Source organism: Perognathus longimembris, chromosome 11 (assembly GCF_023159225.1).
Source record: "Perognathus longimembris pacificus isolate PPM17 chromosome 11, ASM2315922v1, whole genome shotgun sequence".
In the NCBI taxonomy this organism is placed as follows: domain Eukaryota; kingdom Metazoa; phylum Chordata; class Mammalia; order Rodentia; family Heteromyidae; genus Perognathus; species Perognathus longimembris.
In genome coordinates, this window is record NC_063171.1 from 36,222,940 (window position 1) to 36,238,973 (window position 16,034).

The window sequence follows — 16,034 nt, forward strand, 5'->3', positions numbered from 1 at the left end:
AATAGGGCAAGGAAGAAAGCAAAGAAAATAAGCAGTGGGCAACGAAAGTGTAGGTAGTCACAAACTTCTTTAATAATGTAATGTGCCTGGCGATACATACCTGTAATACCAGTACTTAGAACACTGAAGGATGAGGATCACAAAATTTGGACCAGCCTGGTTACATAGTAAGACTCTTTCCCAACAAAATAAAACAAACCAAACTCATAAACTAAACAAAAACAAAAAAAGTAGTCCCAGTAGTTATCCTGTGTTAGACTATGGACAGAAAAATATGTACTCATCTATAAATACAGTCTTTGAAGTCTTTGGTGGACAATAATGGAGTTACCTTTCATTTGAGATGCTTTTACATATCCTGGATATGTGTATATAAGTAATCAAACACATTCAGACATGGTATTGTCTTATCTGAATAAAATCCATCCCAACATTTACAAAGGACTTCAAGGGAGGTAGTGCGCTGCTTTTCTTTTCATTAGCAGCTTTGTGCAGATGATAAACTTGGAAAGTAAGGGATCTGTGAGCTACACTGGGGGAGATTTTTGTGCCAATTAAGTTTTATTTCTATCATCTTAAAAATCCCCATTGACTTTTGTTTTCACCACTCCTTGTTACTGGACCACTTGAGGGAGATCTTTTGGCACCCCCAAGTGGTAGTATTGGTCAAGTCACATAAGATGTGCCATGACCTGGTATAGGTAGATTACAGACACTTTGGTAGTCACTATGACTTCTTAAACCCGTGGGACTTGATGTAGAAAAAAATAATGACTGAGGGGCTGGGAATATCACCTAATGGTAAAGTGCTCGCCTCGTATACATGAAGCCCTGGGTTTGATTCCTCAGCACCACATATATAGAAAAAGTCAGATGTGGCTCTTTGGCTCAAGTGGTAGAGTGCTAGCCTTGAGCAAAAAGAAGCCAGGGACAGTGCTCAGGCCCTGAGTCCACCCCCAGGACTGGCAACAAAAACAAAACAAAACAAAAAGAAATGTACTTGCCTTACATATGAAACTGTAACCTCTCTGTACTTCACCTTGACAATAAAGAAAAAAAATAAAAAAATAATGATTGAGCTAAACAGATGCTCTATTAATATTCTCTCTCTCTCTCTCTCTCTCTCTCTCTCTCTCTCTCTCTCTCTCTCTCTCTCTCTGCACACCCCTGAGCTTTTTTGAACAAGGTTAGTGTTCTGCCATTTGAGCCACAGTTCCAATTCCAGCTTTTTGGTGGTTAATTGGAGATAAGAGTCACTGATTTTTGTACTCATGCTGACTTTGAACTGAGATCCTCAAATCTCAAACTTCTGAATAGCTAGGATTATAGGTATGAGACACCAGGGCTTACTTGGCTTTTTGATCATTGCTAGCACTCTACCACTTGAGCCACACCTCCAAGATGCTTTTTGGCTGGCTAATTGGAGATGAAAATCTCATGGACTTCTCTGCCCAGGCTGTTTTCAAACTTTGACCCTTAGATCTCAAATGCAGGAGTAGCTAGAATTATGTGTGAGCTACTGGCTATATATTATCTGACAGACCACCAATTTGTTCCTTTTCCTTTTCCTTTCCTTTCCTTCCCTTCCCCTTACCTTTGTTTCTCTTCTATCTTTTCTCTTCCCTCCCCTCCCCTTCCCTTCCTTTCCCTCCTCTCCCCTTCCCTTCCCTTCTTCCCTTCCTCCCCTCCCCTGCTTTTCCCCTCCTCTCCTCTCCCCTCCCCTCTTTTTTCCTTTCCTTTTCTCCTTCCCTTTCTTTCATTTTTTCCTTTATTATTATTTTTTTGTTTACTGGTACTAATGTTTGAACTCAGGGCCTATGCTTTTGCTTGTTTGTTTGTTTTTTCCCCCTATCTCAAGGCTGTGCTCTACCATGTGAACCACACTCTAACTTCTGGCTTTTTGCTGGTCAGATGGAAATTAGAGTTTTTCAGAACAATTTTCAAATCTCAGCTTCTAATTCTTTATGTAATAACATACATAATATACAGCAATGGTAATATGGATAATGTAGGTAACAGTAATATAGATAACAAAGAGTTGTCTTTATTAACCTATAAAACTCATTTTGTTTTACCCAAATAAAATCCAAGAGGTTTGTGTGTATTGTATTTGTGAAAATGAATAGATTTAGAAGTTTTGTATAGAGGCCAAAGATAAACATTTCAGAAGACATTTTTGAAGAATATGCGAAGGCTTTGTACTGCTGCATATCAAGATATTTTATGAACTTACATTTTTGATAATATGATATAGACCTGATTATCATTAGAACTGGGCTAATGATTACTTTTACTGGGCTAATAATGATAAGAGAGGGTCTTGTAATCTGGAAGGAACATATGGGAAGTGCCTGTGCTGCTTACAAGGTTTTGTTTCTTTCTTTCTTTTTTTTTTTTTTTGGCCAGTCCTGGGGCTTGGACTCAGGGCCTGAGCACTGTCCCTGGCTTCTTTTTGCTCAAGGCTAGCACTGTGCCACTTGAGCCACAGCGCCGCTTCTGGCCGTTTTCTGTATATGAGGTGCTGGGGAATCGAACCCAGGGCCTCATGTATACGAGGCAAGCTCTCTTGCCACTAGGCCATATCCCCAGCCCCTTGTTTCTTGACCATGATGATAATAACCTAGGTATTTGCCTTTTGGTAATTCATTAAACTCACTCCAAATAATTCTCCAGATGTGTATGTGTTTGTGTTTTATTACATTAAAAGTTTCTTTCTTATAAACAATAATAATGACTTTGTTATACTGGGTCAGAGTAAAGTATGCTAGGAGGGAGGGGCTTTCTCCTATAAGAGTGTCTCTCAGTATATACACATATTGTTTTCCCTTCGGTACATTTTGAATTATTTGACATGGGCTGGCTGTTGCTATACCACTTGAGCCTTGCCTCCAACTATTGGTGGTGAATGTAAATTCAACCCAAAGAACACTTTTTCAAAAGCAATGGTCTTTTTCTTCCAGGTCGAGGATTGAACTCAAGGCCTTATGCCTGCTAGGCAAAGGTTCAAACTTTTTATGTTATTGCCAGGCACTGGTAGCTTATTTCTGTAATTCTAGCACCTCATGAGGTTGAGATCATAGGATCCTGGTTCAAAGCCAGCCTAGGCAAACAAATCTGAGATCCTTATCTCCAATTAACCAGCAAAAAGCCACAGATGGAGATATGGTTCAAATGTTAGAGCACCAGCCTTAACAGAAAAAGCCAAAGGAGAACATGAGGCCCTGAGTTTGAGTCTCCATACTGGTACACACATAACACACAGATACACACAAAGTTTTTATGATCTTGTCATCTCCCAACACTTTCCAGCTTGTTAATGTGCACAATGCAGCCTCAAACTCTGCTCTGTCCCACCCTAACCTAGGCTTCAGTAGAAGTGGAGGCTAGGTATCTCCTGACACTTCTCTCACTTCTCTAGCACCTCCTCATTGCCAGGACTTCTCAACATCACATTATTTTCTGTTGCATATGGAAGTTCGGTGACCAGAGAATCTCATCTAAACTCCACACCAGGCCCAAGGAGGACAAGAGAAAGAGCAAAGAAAGCAGGTGTCAGGCATGCTTGCATGCATCCCCATTGACCCCTGGCAGTAATATGTCCATTGCTTTCAGGTAAATGAATAATTTCACCTGTAAAATCTGAAAGCACCCATCTCAGAAGACCACATAGACACAGTCATGTACAGCAAAAGGGTTTATTGTTATTGGGGCTGGCAAGGCCACCTATCGGATGGGAGAGGGAGAAATGGCACCTATCTTGGGTCAGGGGCATCCTTAGACAGTGGGACTAGAGGCAGGAGGTACAGAGGCGCAGCTGGTCACTGAAGACTGCAATGTAGGTAGAGTAGGAATGCAGACGCATCCAGGAGGAGCCTTGGGGACAGTTCTCTTCTTTGTGAAGGGCAGGCTGGAGTTCAGATCTGGGTGGAGGGCATTCTGCTGATGCACAGGGGGCTAGAGATACATGAGGGCCTAGGATGGAGATTGTCAAGCCCCAAATGGAAGGCAACATATGAACAAAATCCATCCTAATAATGTATCAGTGGGTGATGATGAGAGAAGGCCTAGAAATACCCCGGCTGATGGAAACAATGGAAACAAAGTATGCCTTCTATGCTCTGCTCAAATCACAGCATCATAAGCAAAAGAAATGAGGGTTGTCTTAAACCTCTACACTGGAGGCAGATGGTTACCCAGCATAGGTAATTGATATAGTCTACATGGTGTGGAGTTTGAGTTTCTCTGGCTGATGAAGAACAACAGGGGCATTCTTAATAGAATTGTAGGTGTACTATGGAGGTCAGATCTGGCCAGCACCATCATTGGCTGTTGAGGGGTGCCAGATTGACTCCATCTCAGATTAGTTAAAGAGAGAAGAAGCTGACTCCATCATCACTAAGATTTTTCCTGCCCCTGAGCCTCAGGGTTGAGACAATGCCGGGCCGGCTCAGAATCCAGAGACATTCCCCTTCGTTGTGATAAGATTGTATAAACTGCTAGACCGCCTAGTGGAACATTCAAGGTTAAACTTGTGCCCTCCCATGAGTAGGTGTATCTGCCTGCATCATGTGAGCCATGATGTGCACCAATTATAACTAAAATGATAGGTTGGTTCAAACAGTTGCTATAAGGCACATTGTAACTCCATTGGCCACCTGCGTGTGACCTGGCATACTCTGTAAGTGCTGTAACCTCATTGGGCAAGCTTGACCATGTGGTATTTGCCTTTATAACCCGTCCCCTGCGCCCAGCCCAGGGTGCTCGGTCCCAGCTCCCGCCGAGTCAGGGCTGTGGCCCTGGCCGGTCAGTTCCCCGATAAATCCATCTTTTAATTCTCCTTTTGCTTGAGACTGAGTGGTGGACTCTTGGAGGGAAGGGAGATTCTCCCTCCCTTCCAACTCCATTGCAGTAGGGACTGTTTGTGTTCAATCAAGATCATTGTTGGCAACCTGGTTGGGGTAGGGGGGAGCATTTCTAGAGACAGAAGAGCATTAGGAAGCCTGAGCAAAGCCTTGTCATAGGGCTCACAGCACTGATCCTGGGCCAGATGATTGCTTTGAAGCCACTGGGACAGTTCCATACCCCCTGGCCAGAGACTGCTTTGAAAATGGGCTTGCGTTTTGGGTTGAATTACGTTCTTCTCACTTTTGTATAATTTATTCCTCACTGCCAGTATCTGAAAATGTGATTGTATTGGATATAGGGTCTTTAAAGAGATGAGGAAGTTAAAATGAAGTACTTTAGAATCAGAACTAATTCAATATGGCTGGTATATTTATAAGAGAAAATTTGGACACACATAGAAAGAATCATGTTGTGGGAACCAAGCAAAAGGTATAGGGGAGTCCTCTTTTGAGTCCCTAGAAACAGCAGGCTTAGAAAAGGTAGTTGGCCTGGGGAACGGCAAACCTAAGCTGAATAACAGGAGCCAAAAGCAGCTTGACCTAGAACTGCCTGACCTTTGTAAAAGAAAGGAATGAGGAAGACCACTCTGCCGGGCTAGGTTTATCTTCCCTGGAGCGGGGGAGGCTAAGCTTACTCTCTTATTTATGCTCCCTTTCTCACCCTCTCCCCTGGCTGCTCGACCAGAAGGCAAGGCCAGGGTGGAGTGGGGGAGCTAGGGAAGGCCTCAGGCGCATGCAGCCGAACGAGATCCCCTTTCCTCCCTCCTTACCCACGAAGGAAGCCAGGCCCACACGGAGTCTTGGAGAAAGCTTCAAGAGCAATCTGGTTTAATAGGGAAGTGGCTAACAGTTAATATAGTAATGCTGATAAGAAAAGGGGTGATAAACCAGGAGCTGGTGATAGGCTGGCGAGCTTGTCCTAGGACCCCTTCATGGGCTAACGTCACTCCCACAGTACCACCCCTGGGCAAAGCCTGTGTAAAGGGGAACACATGTGCTAGCTGGTGAGAAGTTGGGGAGCTGGTCACAAAGCTACCCCTTCTGGTTCCGAACCCAGAGAAGTGTGGCTTGCTCCCACACTGCCCCAGGGCTGGGGGAAGGGCAAATAGCTCTCCTTGCCCTTCCCCCCTCAAGGCCAAAGCTGAATCCTCAACACCACTCAGTTTGCATGTTTTAGTTTAGGGGAAGTTCTAGAAAGAGAGAGATTTAAAGTTAATTAAGAAGTTACACAGGTAAATGCCAGTCACACCCAGAACTAAGAATTGAACAAAGAGAGTATTTTGCTTGCCTAAATGACTTATTGCTTTGGTTATGGGAGTTGAAGGAATTGTAATTGCTGTTTGTAATCACTGACTGCCAATTCTGCTTCTGTATGTCTGCTTGCTTGCTTTGCCTAACTTGCCAGACCACCTGTGTGTGTGGTACATGTGATTCTTGCCTTTAAAAACCCAGCTCGACTGAAACTCAATGCTGTTCTTCACTATCACCATGGTGGTGAACAGATGTTGTACACAGCTAAATAAAGACTCCCAGTCCAATTGACTGAGTGCTGGTGACTTTATTGCTGTGGGTTCAAGTCCCACTAGCGTGGCCAGGATACTACAATGTGAAGACACATGGAGACAGAAGATGGAGGTTTACAAGCTAAGCAGAGAGGCTTGGAAGCAGCTAGTCCTGTTGATATGCATAGCTTAGATTTCCAGCCTCTAGCACCAGAAAAATACCTGGTCTGTGATATTCTATTATGAAATCTGTATTGGAGGAGCACTGTATATACATATGACCCATTTTTGGCCAATGAGATGAGGAAACAAGTTCTGTGAGTCACCTAGAAAAGACCACAGGAGGAGACCACCTCTTCTCTCTTAGCTTGGAAGTGGTGCCTGTACCAGCCTCAGTCCTTCTTGAAGTCAGGATGGAGGGACTGAAAGAGCCTTGAAAAAGAGTCTTGAAAAGAGTCTTGAAAACATGGTAGAGCCTGCAGCTTCTTCTCTCCCTAGATTTCCCTTACACCATAATACAAGCTATTTACTTTTTCTGTAAGCCACTTAGAGATAGATTTCTATTAGTCATAGTTGAATGCATACTGTAACTGATCCTGTGGGATTTAGAGGTGATGGCATAGGGAATACAGCTAGTGGTTGGACGCTGCTGGCTACAAGGGGGTGATTTCCCTTAGACTGATCATTTTCCTACATTCCTAGTCTAGTCAGTTGTAGGCTGATCAGTTGTATTATAGCTGAGTACTGAAGACAGCATAGGATCAAGGATGATATAGGAGTTTGAAGCACCAAATGTGTTTGTATTTACTTCCAAATTTAGTCTGTGGTAAAGTTTTACTAGCTTGTGACAAAATGAAAAAAATTAAGGATAAAGTATTGAGTATTTGTATGGAACTAAATTTATTCAAGCTAAAGGCTTATATTTACTCTGAGATGATCTCTTCTTGATTTTATTGAGATTTTCTTTTTTTCTATGAAATGTTGATATTTAAGTGGTGTTTGAACTCAGCGCTGTGTATTTCCTAAATGGGTATTCTACCACTTGAGTAATACTATGGGCCCCTTTTTCATGTTACTTTTCAGAAAAGTTATCACTTTTTGTCTGGTCCAGCTTGACAAAAATAAGAGGATTATTATTTTTCTAGTTATATGCTTCTCACACAGCTGGGATGACAAACATGTACCACCATGCCTGAGGTCTTATAAACTTTCTTCTTGGACTCACCCTGACCTTATATCTTTCTTATGTTATCTTCCAAAGTAGTTGGGATGACAAGTATGAGCCACTGTGCCTGGCTTCAATTTTTTTTTTTTTGTCAGTTGTGAGGCTTGAATTCTGGTCCTGTGCACTGCCCTTGAGCTCTTCAGCTCAAGGCTAGCACTCTGTCACTTGAGCCACAGAACCACTTTCAGTTTCCGGGTGGTTAATTGGAGAGAAGAATCTCATGGACTTTCTTGCCTGGGCTGGCTTTGAACCATGATCCTCAGATCTCAGCCTCCTGAGTAGCTAGGATTACAGGTGTGAGCCACCAGTACCTGGCCTTCAATGTTTAATTAAAAAAAATGTTTTCAGTTAAGACTAGTGGCATGGTTCAAGTGATAGACTGCGTGCCTAGCAGAGGTGATGTTTGGAGATAAAAAAACAACAACACCACCTGTTTTTACTTTGCAGGAAAGAAATATACAAGCAGAACCAAAACCACCAAAAGCTCTTGCTAGTCTCCTTATCTATTTTCTCTCTCTCTTTTTTTTTTGGCAAGTTCAACAGGTCCATTAAAAAACAAATCTAGGAACAATGATTTTGGATGACTTTTAATATTTTTCAAGGCATCATCACTGTATGAAGAACTTTTTCTGCAATATCCAGAAGTTTCATCTCCCACTGGGCATTGTGCCAAGGGAGGGTGGGGCTAGAAACCTGGGCTGTGCTCCTTCTTGCTCTCATAAAGGGTCAGAGTCTCACCCCACATCTAGAGCCTCTTCAGAAAAAGCATCCAGTCTCCACTGAGCTGGCAGCTCTTAGATCCTGACCACTGAGCTGGCAGATCTCAGATCTTAACCTGGTGAGGAGGAAAGGAGGGGGTAATTGTGAGCCAAGGGAACACTCTTTTCAGCTCAGTTCTGGTTTAGGTCCCAGAGATGAGTGGTATTGAAAGAACAAAAAGGCAAGAGGAGCTAGAGTCTTTGTAGGAGTAGAAGAGAGTGGGACAGAGCACAAGATGATTAGGATAGTGACTTTCATTTTACTTTTCTTTAGACTGCCATGACCCACTCTGGCTTCTTGCTGTTTCTCATTGTTGCCACCAGAGGGTGCAGTGCAGGTGAGTTTCCAGGAACCCAGTTCTCCTCCAGGTTAAGTTCAAGGAAAATGGGTATAGAGGCCTTTTCTCTTTCTTCCTGGTCTTTCCTGGACCAAAGAGGATAATGATGAAGTACACGGAGGCTGCCTCAGAAGTAGACCGAATGCTGATCACCAGTCTCTTGAAGGATCTGACCTGTAGCATGCTAAGCCGTGCCAGGCACCAGGATCTGTGCTTGTGTGTCAAATTGTGCCCCATTCTGGTCATTCCCCCACTCCCAAGGCCTTGACCTTTGGATTTCCCTGGAAATTTCATAGCCTACATTTTGTCCAGAGAATGTTCTCTCCATAGTCTTCCTCTCTACAGGAACTTAGTGGTCGTTGGCAATCTGTATTTCTCTTCATTGTTATATATTCATATCACTTAATCTTCACAAAACAGTCTTTATTACTGAGGCTCAGCTACGGTAAGTACTAGCCACAAACACTGACACATTGACCTACCTACAGAAAAACATTTTTTTCTGACCTTTGAGTTGGTGATGGATTCTCTCCCTCTAGACTTCTAGAATATTTGCAGAGCTGTGATCAGTATGGCCTGAAGATATCTCTGTGCTGTCTCAGCACTGTCTAACTCCTGTGCTTTAGCCATATCAAGCTATTCCATATATGTCTACTATGTATAATGTTGTTGCTTGCTTTTTCTCTCTCTCTAGGCTTTTGAACACATGTTCTCATTCTTTCTGTCAAATTCTTTTTTTTTTTTTTTGCAGGTTGGTGATCACGTTTATTAGAACAAATGGAGAAAAATAAGAATGCCATTTAGCTGAAGAACTGTAAGACATTTGCAAACCAACTCATCTTGGGATGGAGGAATCCTTGGTCATGTCTTAGCATAAAAAAATATGCATGCTTCTCTCTCTGAATCTTTTGTATGTTTGAAGATTCAATTGTACAGTCTCCTACTTTCTACACAGGATAAATTCTTTGTTTCAGCCAACTCTCAGAGGAGGGGCAACGAGTACAACACCATCTCCCCGGACAAAGAGCATTGGGATATTCCGTTTTGTTGATTTGTATATCTCTTCATACGTCTCCTCATCAATTTCTATGGTAGTCACAGTTTCTTCCACATCTCCCAGTATCATATTTAAGTGCTGGTCATAAGCATGTAATCTGCCTCGAAGCTCTCGGTCATTCCTCATCTTCACATAAATACGCTCATCCAGGCTGAGCCTGATGAGATCTAAGGGCTCCTCTACAGTATTGGTAGTTTGTTGCTGGTCCACGTCGTCCGCCATGTTTCAAACCCTGTGCCTTCCCTGCCTGTCAAATTCTTTTCTGTTTCTTCTTGTAGATAAATCATGTTTATTCTCTAAGAATAATCTAAGATATCACAGGCTAGAAAGCCCCTGCTTGAGACACTAACCCAGATCAGCCAGGACTCTCCAACCACCATTCTCATCTCAGAGCCCTTTTGTATTCTTGAGCTTCTCATTGGTTCCTCTTCCTATAATTTCCTGTTGACTGTGAGCAGCTCCTCTAGAGGTCAGTTAGTATTAGGGGGAAGGTTTGGTTTGATTGAATGCCCAGTGGCCAGCACAGGGACAAGCACAGCACAAAGCATTGTGGGGGGAGGCAAGCATGAGTCTTTGCAGGGCCAAATGGGTTTGAATAAAGGTGATACTGGCTTTTCAGGACTTTCAATTTAGCAATAAGGCTCTGCCACAGTGAAGGAGTGAGTTTAGGATTAGTGACAAGGGAGGCTGAGTATCCTATAATGACAATAAAACTGCCTAATCTCTAGTTGAGAACAATATTGATCTTGACAACGGCACTGGCCCTTTTTTGTCTTCATTGCCCAGAAGCTGCAAAGAAATAAAACAGAAGCAGCAGAATGCCCTTGGTGAGTGATGTAGCATTAAATGTTCCCATTATTATATTCAGGAAGGTGTGTGTGTGTGTGTGTGTGTGTGTGTGTGTGTGTGTGTGTTTGAACTCAGGGTCTTGTGCTCACACTTGCCTTTTTCACACAAGTGCTCCACCACTTGAGCCATATCACCACTTCTGGTGTTTTGGTGGTTAATTGGAGCTGAATCTCATGGATTTTTCTTTCTGGACTGGCCCATCCTGATCCTCAGACATCAGTCTTATGATTAGCTTTTTCAACCTATTTTAAGTGTATGAATTGTTTGCATGAATTACTTTCACAATGTTGGGATCAACTATCACCACCATCTTCAGGACTTTTTTGTTACTCCAATGGAAGCTCTATAGCCAGTAAGCAATAAATTTATGTTCCCCGTCTTCCTACTCCCCACCACTCAATTAACTTTATGGTCTTTATTAATTTGTTTCTTTTAGTTACCTCAGTTAAGTAGAATCAAAGATATTTGGACTTTTGTGTGTACTTTATTTCACTTAGGGTAATTATTTTAGTTTCCACATCTTGTAGCATGGATAATTCATTCTCTTTTACCAATTGCTTGTCTATATAAATATTTTATGCAGGGCTGGGGATATGACCTAGTGGCAAGAGTGCTTGTCTCGTATACATGAGGCCCTGGGGTCAATTCCCCAGCACCACATATATAGAAAATGGCCAGAAGTGGCGCTGTGGCTCAAGTGGCAGAGTGCTAGCCTTGAGCAAAAAGAAGCCAGGGACAGTGCACAGGCCCTGAGTCCAAGCCCCAGGACTGGCAAAAAAAAAAAAAAATATGCATATATATACAACATGAATTATGTATACAAACATGCAGGATACTTTGTTTTTGTTTTTGCCAGTCCTGGGGCTTGAACTCAGGTCCTGAGCATTGTCGCTGGCTTCTTTTTGCTCAAGGCTAGCACTCTACCACTTGAGCCACAGTGCCACTTCTGGCTTTTTCTATATATGTGGTGCTGAGGAATCAAACCCAGAGCTTCATGTATACGAGGTGAGCACTTTACCACTAGGCCATATTCCCAGCCCTCATGCAGGATACTTTGTTTATCCAGTCGTCTGTTGAGGAATACTTGTTTCTGTCTTTTGGTCCTATGACTAATAGTGCAATAAATATTAGTGAATCTGAATCTCTGTTTTCAATTCTTTTGGGTAGGAGTAAAATTGTTGGGACATCTGAGAACTGGGTTTCACTTTATGGAAAATACCACTGTGAATGTGGGCAATTCTATGTCCTGTCTCAGTCTCAGGGGCATGGTCTTCTGGACTCAGGGAGATTCTAATAGCTCAGGAACAAAGTTATAGGATTCAAGAGTGGAGACATTCGGCCATGTTTCTAGTTTCTAGATGTGTTCTGGTTTTGGGGATGAGATGGATCAGGTACCCGCAGACAGGGAGGCTCTGGGCTGGCTCTCTCTACAGATGGCCTGTACTTCCTCTGCACCATCAACAACGTCGTCTACCAGACCTACTGTGACATGACCACTGGAGGCGGTGGCTGGACCCTGGTGGCCAGTATACATGAAAACTTCATGAGGGGGAAGTGCACGGTGGGCGATCACTGGTCCAGTCAGCAGGGCAATAGAGCAGACTACCCAGAGGGAGATGGCAACTGGGCCAACTACAACACCTTTGGGTCTGCAGAGGGTGCCACAAGCAACGACTACAAGGTTGGTGTGAGCCTCTACCCAGCTGGAGAAGTGTGAGGACTTGAGTGTGTCTGGGCCCCCAGCATGCAGGAGGGAGGGTTGGGAGGAGGGCTGTGGAAGGTAGGGTTGTAACAGAAGAGAGAAATGCGTTCAATCTCAGCTTCTTCTAAATAATGTCATTAAGAATCTAGTATTGGGCTGGGGATATGGCCTAGTGGCAAGAGTGCCTGCCTCATATACATGAGGCCCTGGGTTCGATTCCCCAGCACCACATATACAGAAAATGGCCAGAAGTGGCGCTGTGGCTCAAGTGGCTGAGTGCTAGCCTTGAGCAAAAAGAAGCCAGGGACAGTGCTCAGGCCCTGAGTCCAAGCCCCAGGACTGGCAAATAAAAAAAAAAAAAAAAGAATCTAGTATTGCCAGAGTACCATTGTCCACAGGAAATAGAAGTGAATGAGCATAGCTGGCTATCTGTGCACCTGGAACCCAGAGCTGTGAGCTCAGCTGAGAGCTGCACATGTGGGTCTTTAGCCTTGTGGGTGGGTGTGGCTGGGTCAGGATAACTGTTGGGTTCTTTCCAGAACCCTGGCTACTTTGACATCCAGGCCCAGGACCTGGGCATCTGGCATGTGCCCAATAAGACTCCCCTGCAGAACTGGAGGAACAGCTCCCTGCTGAGGTACCGCACCTTCACTGGCTTCTTCCAGCATCTGGGACACAATCTGTTTGGACTCTACTAGGTACACAGGATGTTCGCTGGGGCTGGTTTTTGTGGGTGTACAGAGAAGCAGGTGTTTGAGCTTGGCTAGGAGCCATATTTCGATGTAATGTTCACCCCTCCCCGCTCCCCACCCCCCGCCCCTAACAGCCCCTAACATTCATTTGCTTCTCTTCTGCTTCTCTCAGGAATTTTGAGCTAGTGACCAGGAGAGGGAGACAGAGAACTTGGGAGAAAGATAAAATATAAATATACAAAGTTACTATGGTGTTGGAGACGTATAGCAAAAGGAAAAGATTCTTGTTTGCCTTTTTTTTTTTTTTTTTTTTTTAGTGCTAGGACTAGGGCTTGAACTCAGGGCTTTAGCGCTGTCCCTTAGCTTTTTCCACTCAAGGCTGGTACTCTACCACTTGAACAGCAGCTCCACTTCTGGCTTTTTATTGGTTAATTGGAGAAAAGAGTCTCACGAACTATTCTGGTGGGGCTGGCTTTGAATTGTGATCCTTGAATCTCAGTATCCTGAGTAGCTAGGATTATAGGCATGAGCAAATGGCTATTTGTCTAGTTTTGAAATAATCTCAGTTGCTGAGCCAGCAACAGTGCCCCTTTATAAACAGCAGCAGCCAGGGAGAGTCAAAGCTATTTTCCTGGCTGGGCACTGGTGTCTCAGGTCTGTAATCCTAGCTACTCAGGAGGTTGAGATCTGAGGACTGAAGTTTAAAGCCAGTCCCAGAAGGAAACTCCATGAGACTCCAATTAACTAACAGAAAAACTGAAAGTGGCACTGTGGCTCAAAGTGGCAGAGCACTAACCTTGAGCAAAAGAGCTCAAGGACAGCACCCAGGCCCTGAGTTCAAGCCCTCCCCCCGCAAATAAAAAGTTATTTTCCTTAGTCAATGACTTCTTCTGTTCTTCGTAGAGATACCCAGGGAAATATGGAGAAGGGAAATGTTGGACTGACAATGGCCCAGCGATACTTGTGGTCTATGATTTTGGGGATTCCCAGAAAACTGCATCTTATTACTCACCCCTTGGATGGAGTAAGTCCTTAAAGTTCTGCTGAATTCATTATAGGAAACTAGAAAATATTATGATAGATAGTTGTCACTTCCTACAACCTGGTTCTTCTTCTTTTTTTTTTTTTTCCCTGCCTGCCCTGGGTCTTGGCGTGGCCTGTGCATTGTCTCAGAGCTTCTTTTGCTCAAGGCTAGCACTCTACCACTTGAGCCACAGCGCCACTTCTGGCTTTTTCTGTTTATGTGGTACTGAGGAATTGAACCCAGGGCTTCGTGCACGTTAGGCAAGCACTCTACCACTAAGCTACATTTTCGGCCCATATAGCCTGGTTCTTTTCTATAAATGTATAGTCTCCATTAATTTGCACTACTATCTGTGATATCTGATGTACTATTGACCCAATTTTTAGAGCAAGAAACTGAAGCACTGAAGGTCAGGAACTGGTCTGAGGGCATAGGTAGGAGAGTTGAACTGTGTGAACAGGTTTACTAATTAGCACAAGTCCCTGAAAGTATTTGGTGGTGATCTTAGTGTATTGTGAAACTTCTCCATACAAGCATCTGGCAGTCCAGGGTTGATCTCTGAAGATCCGCTCATAGGCTCCTGAGCTTGGAAAAGGCCCCTCATAGCCAAGACTGAGAGACTCCAGCCATTGTTCACAGTGGTGCTGGGCTCCATGCGTGTACCTGAATGTTGACATCTCCGAGCTGCTTCCAAGGAAGTTATTTCTCACATTATTGTTGACTGCTGTTTTCGGTCACTTGTTTTTAGATGAATTCACTGCTGGATTTGTCCAGTTTAGAGTATTTAATAATGAGAGAGCCGCCAATGCCTTGTGTGCTGGAATCAGAGTCACTGGATGTAACAGTGAGCATGTGAGTCTGGGAGATGGTAGGGACCTGTGAATAAGACTGAGTGTATGTGTGTATGTCCACACACACTGAGTGTGGGTCACCTCTGGTGTGAATATGTGTATATGTTTGGGAGTGTAAATCTGCTCCTTGTTGGATCTCAGGGACTAGAGCTTTGTCTATGCTGAGAGAACTGTACTGTTGAGGACCAAAATCTAGAGAGGAGACTTCATATGATGCCTGCTCAGCCTTTGGGATAAAACACTCAGGCGCTGTAGTTAGGATGAGGGTTGTGTTCAGTAAATGTCCTTTGAAGTCTTTTGGGGGCTGAGAAAGCTCTAGAAACATAGCCATTATATTTCTTCACCTGATGTTTAGCTTTCTTATCCAGCCCTGTCCACTCAACTCCCAAGACTTGATTTAATTTGTGAATGTACCAGTGGACTGACCCATTGATGAAAGCAGAGCCCTCATGATTCAACGACTCCCTCAAAGCCTCATGTCTGAACACTGCTTGCACTGAGCAACTGTGTTCAATCTATGAATTCTTTGGGGTAGGAGTGGGTGGGGATTCTTTATATCAAAATCAGAACACCAGCAGATTCTTTAAATTGCCACTTCCTTTTTTCCTTATTTTTCAGCACTGTATCAGTGGTGGAGGATTCTTCCCAGAGGCCAGTCCTAGGCAGTGTGGAGACTTCTCTGCTTTTGATTGGGATGGATATGGAACTCCTACTGTTGGAGCAGTAGCCTGGTGATAAGTGAAGCAGCTGTGTTTCTGTTCTATCATTAAGTGCCTTGTGATATGGGACCCCAGACTTCTCCCAGTACGGGGTCCAAAAGATGGAAAACAAATCACCAGTAACTAGACTGTTAATGGTAAGAGGAAAGGATAGTAAATCATATTCATTCAAGGATGGTTATTTTTTTATAAATCTGGTTGATTCTACTTCAAATATTTTGTGCTTAAAATTTAAGCACAAATAATATTAAAATAGCCATAAAAATATATTAGTTGCCTGTGTTTGGGTTCTTTTTTTGGAGTGCACCAAATAGATATTGCCAACATCCCTATCTACTATACGGTAGCCTTGGTGGTTGGGACAATCTCCAATGAGAAGGACAGGGCTGCAGGTTTATAATGATGGTGACTTC

The 16,034-nt window shown here is 43.5% G+C and overlaps 2 protein-coding genes across 2 annotated transcripts; one reads left to right on the plus strand and one right to left on the minus strand.

Moving 5' to 3' along the window:
• Positions 1–8,669: 8,669 nt before the first annotated feature.
• LOC125360156 (intelectin-1a-like) lies at positions 8,670–15,672 on the plus strand. The gene is given in 8 exon segments (XM_048358190.1): positions 8,670–8,727; positions 10,513–10,611; positions 12,067–12,314; positions 12,875–13,033; positions 13,931–14,051; positions 14,800–14,903; positions 15,521–15,614; positions 15,617–15,672. Coding segments are annotated over 8 exon segments (939 nt in total).
• On the minus strand, positions 9,475–10,019 carry LOC125359261 (U6 snRNA-associated Sm-like protein LSm3). The gene has a single exon (XM_048356908.1). It carries the CDS (start codon positions 10,004–10,006, stop codon positions 9,698–9,700), a length of 309 nt encoding a protein of 102 aa, XP_048212865.1. The 5' UTR covers positions 10,007–10,019; the 3' UTR covers positions 9,475–9,697.
• Positions 15,673–16,034: the final 362 nt, after the last annotated feature.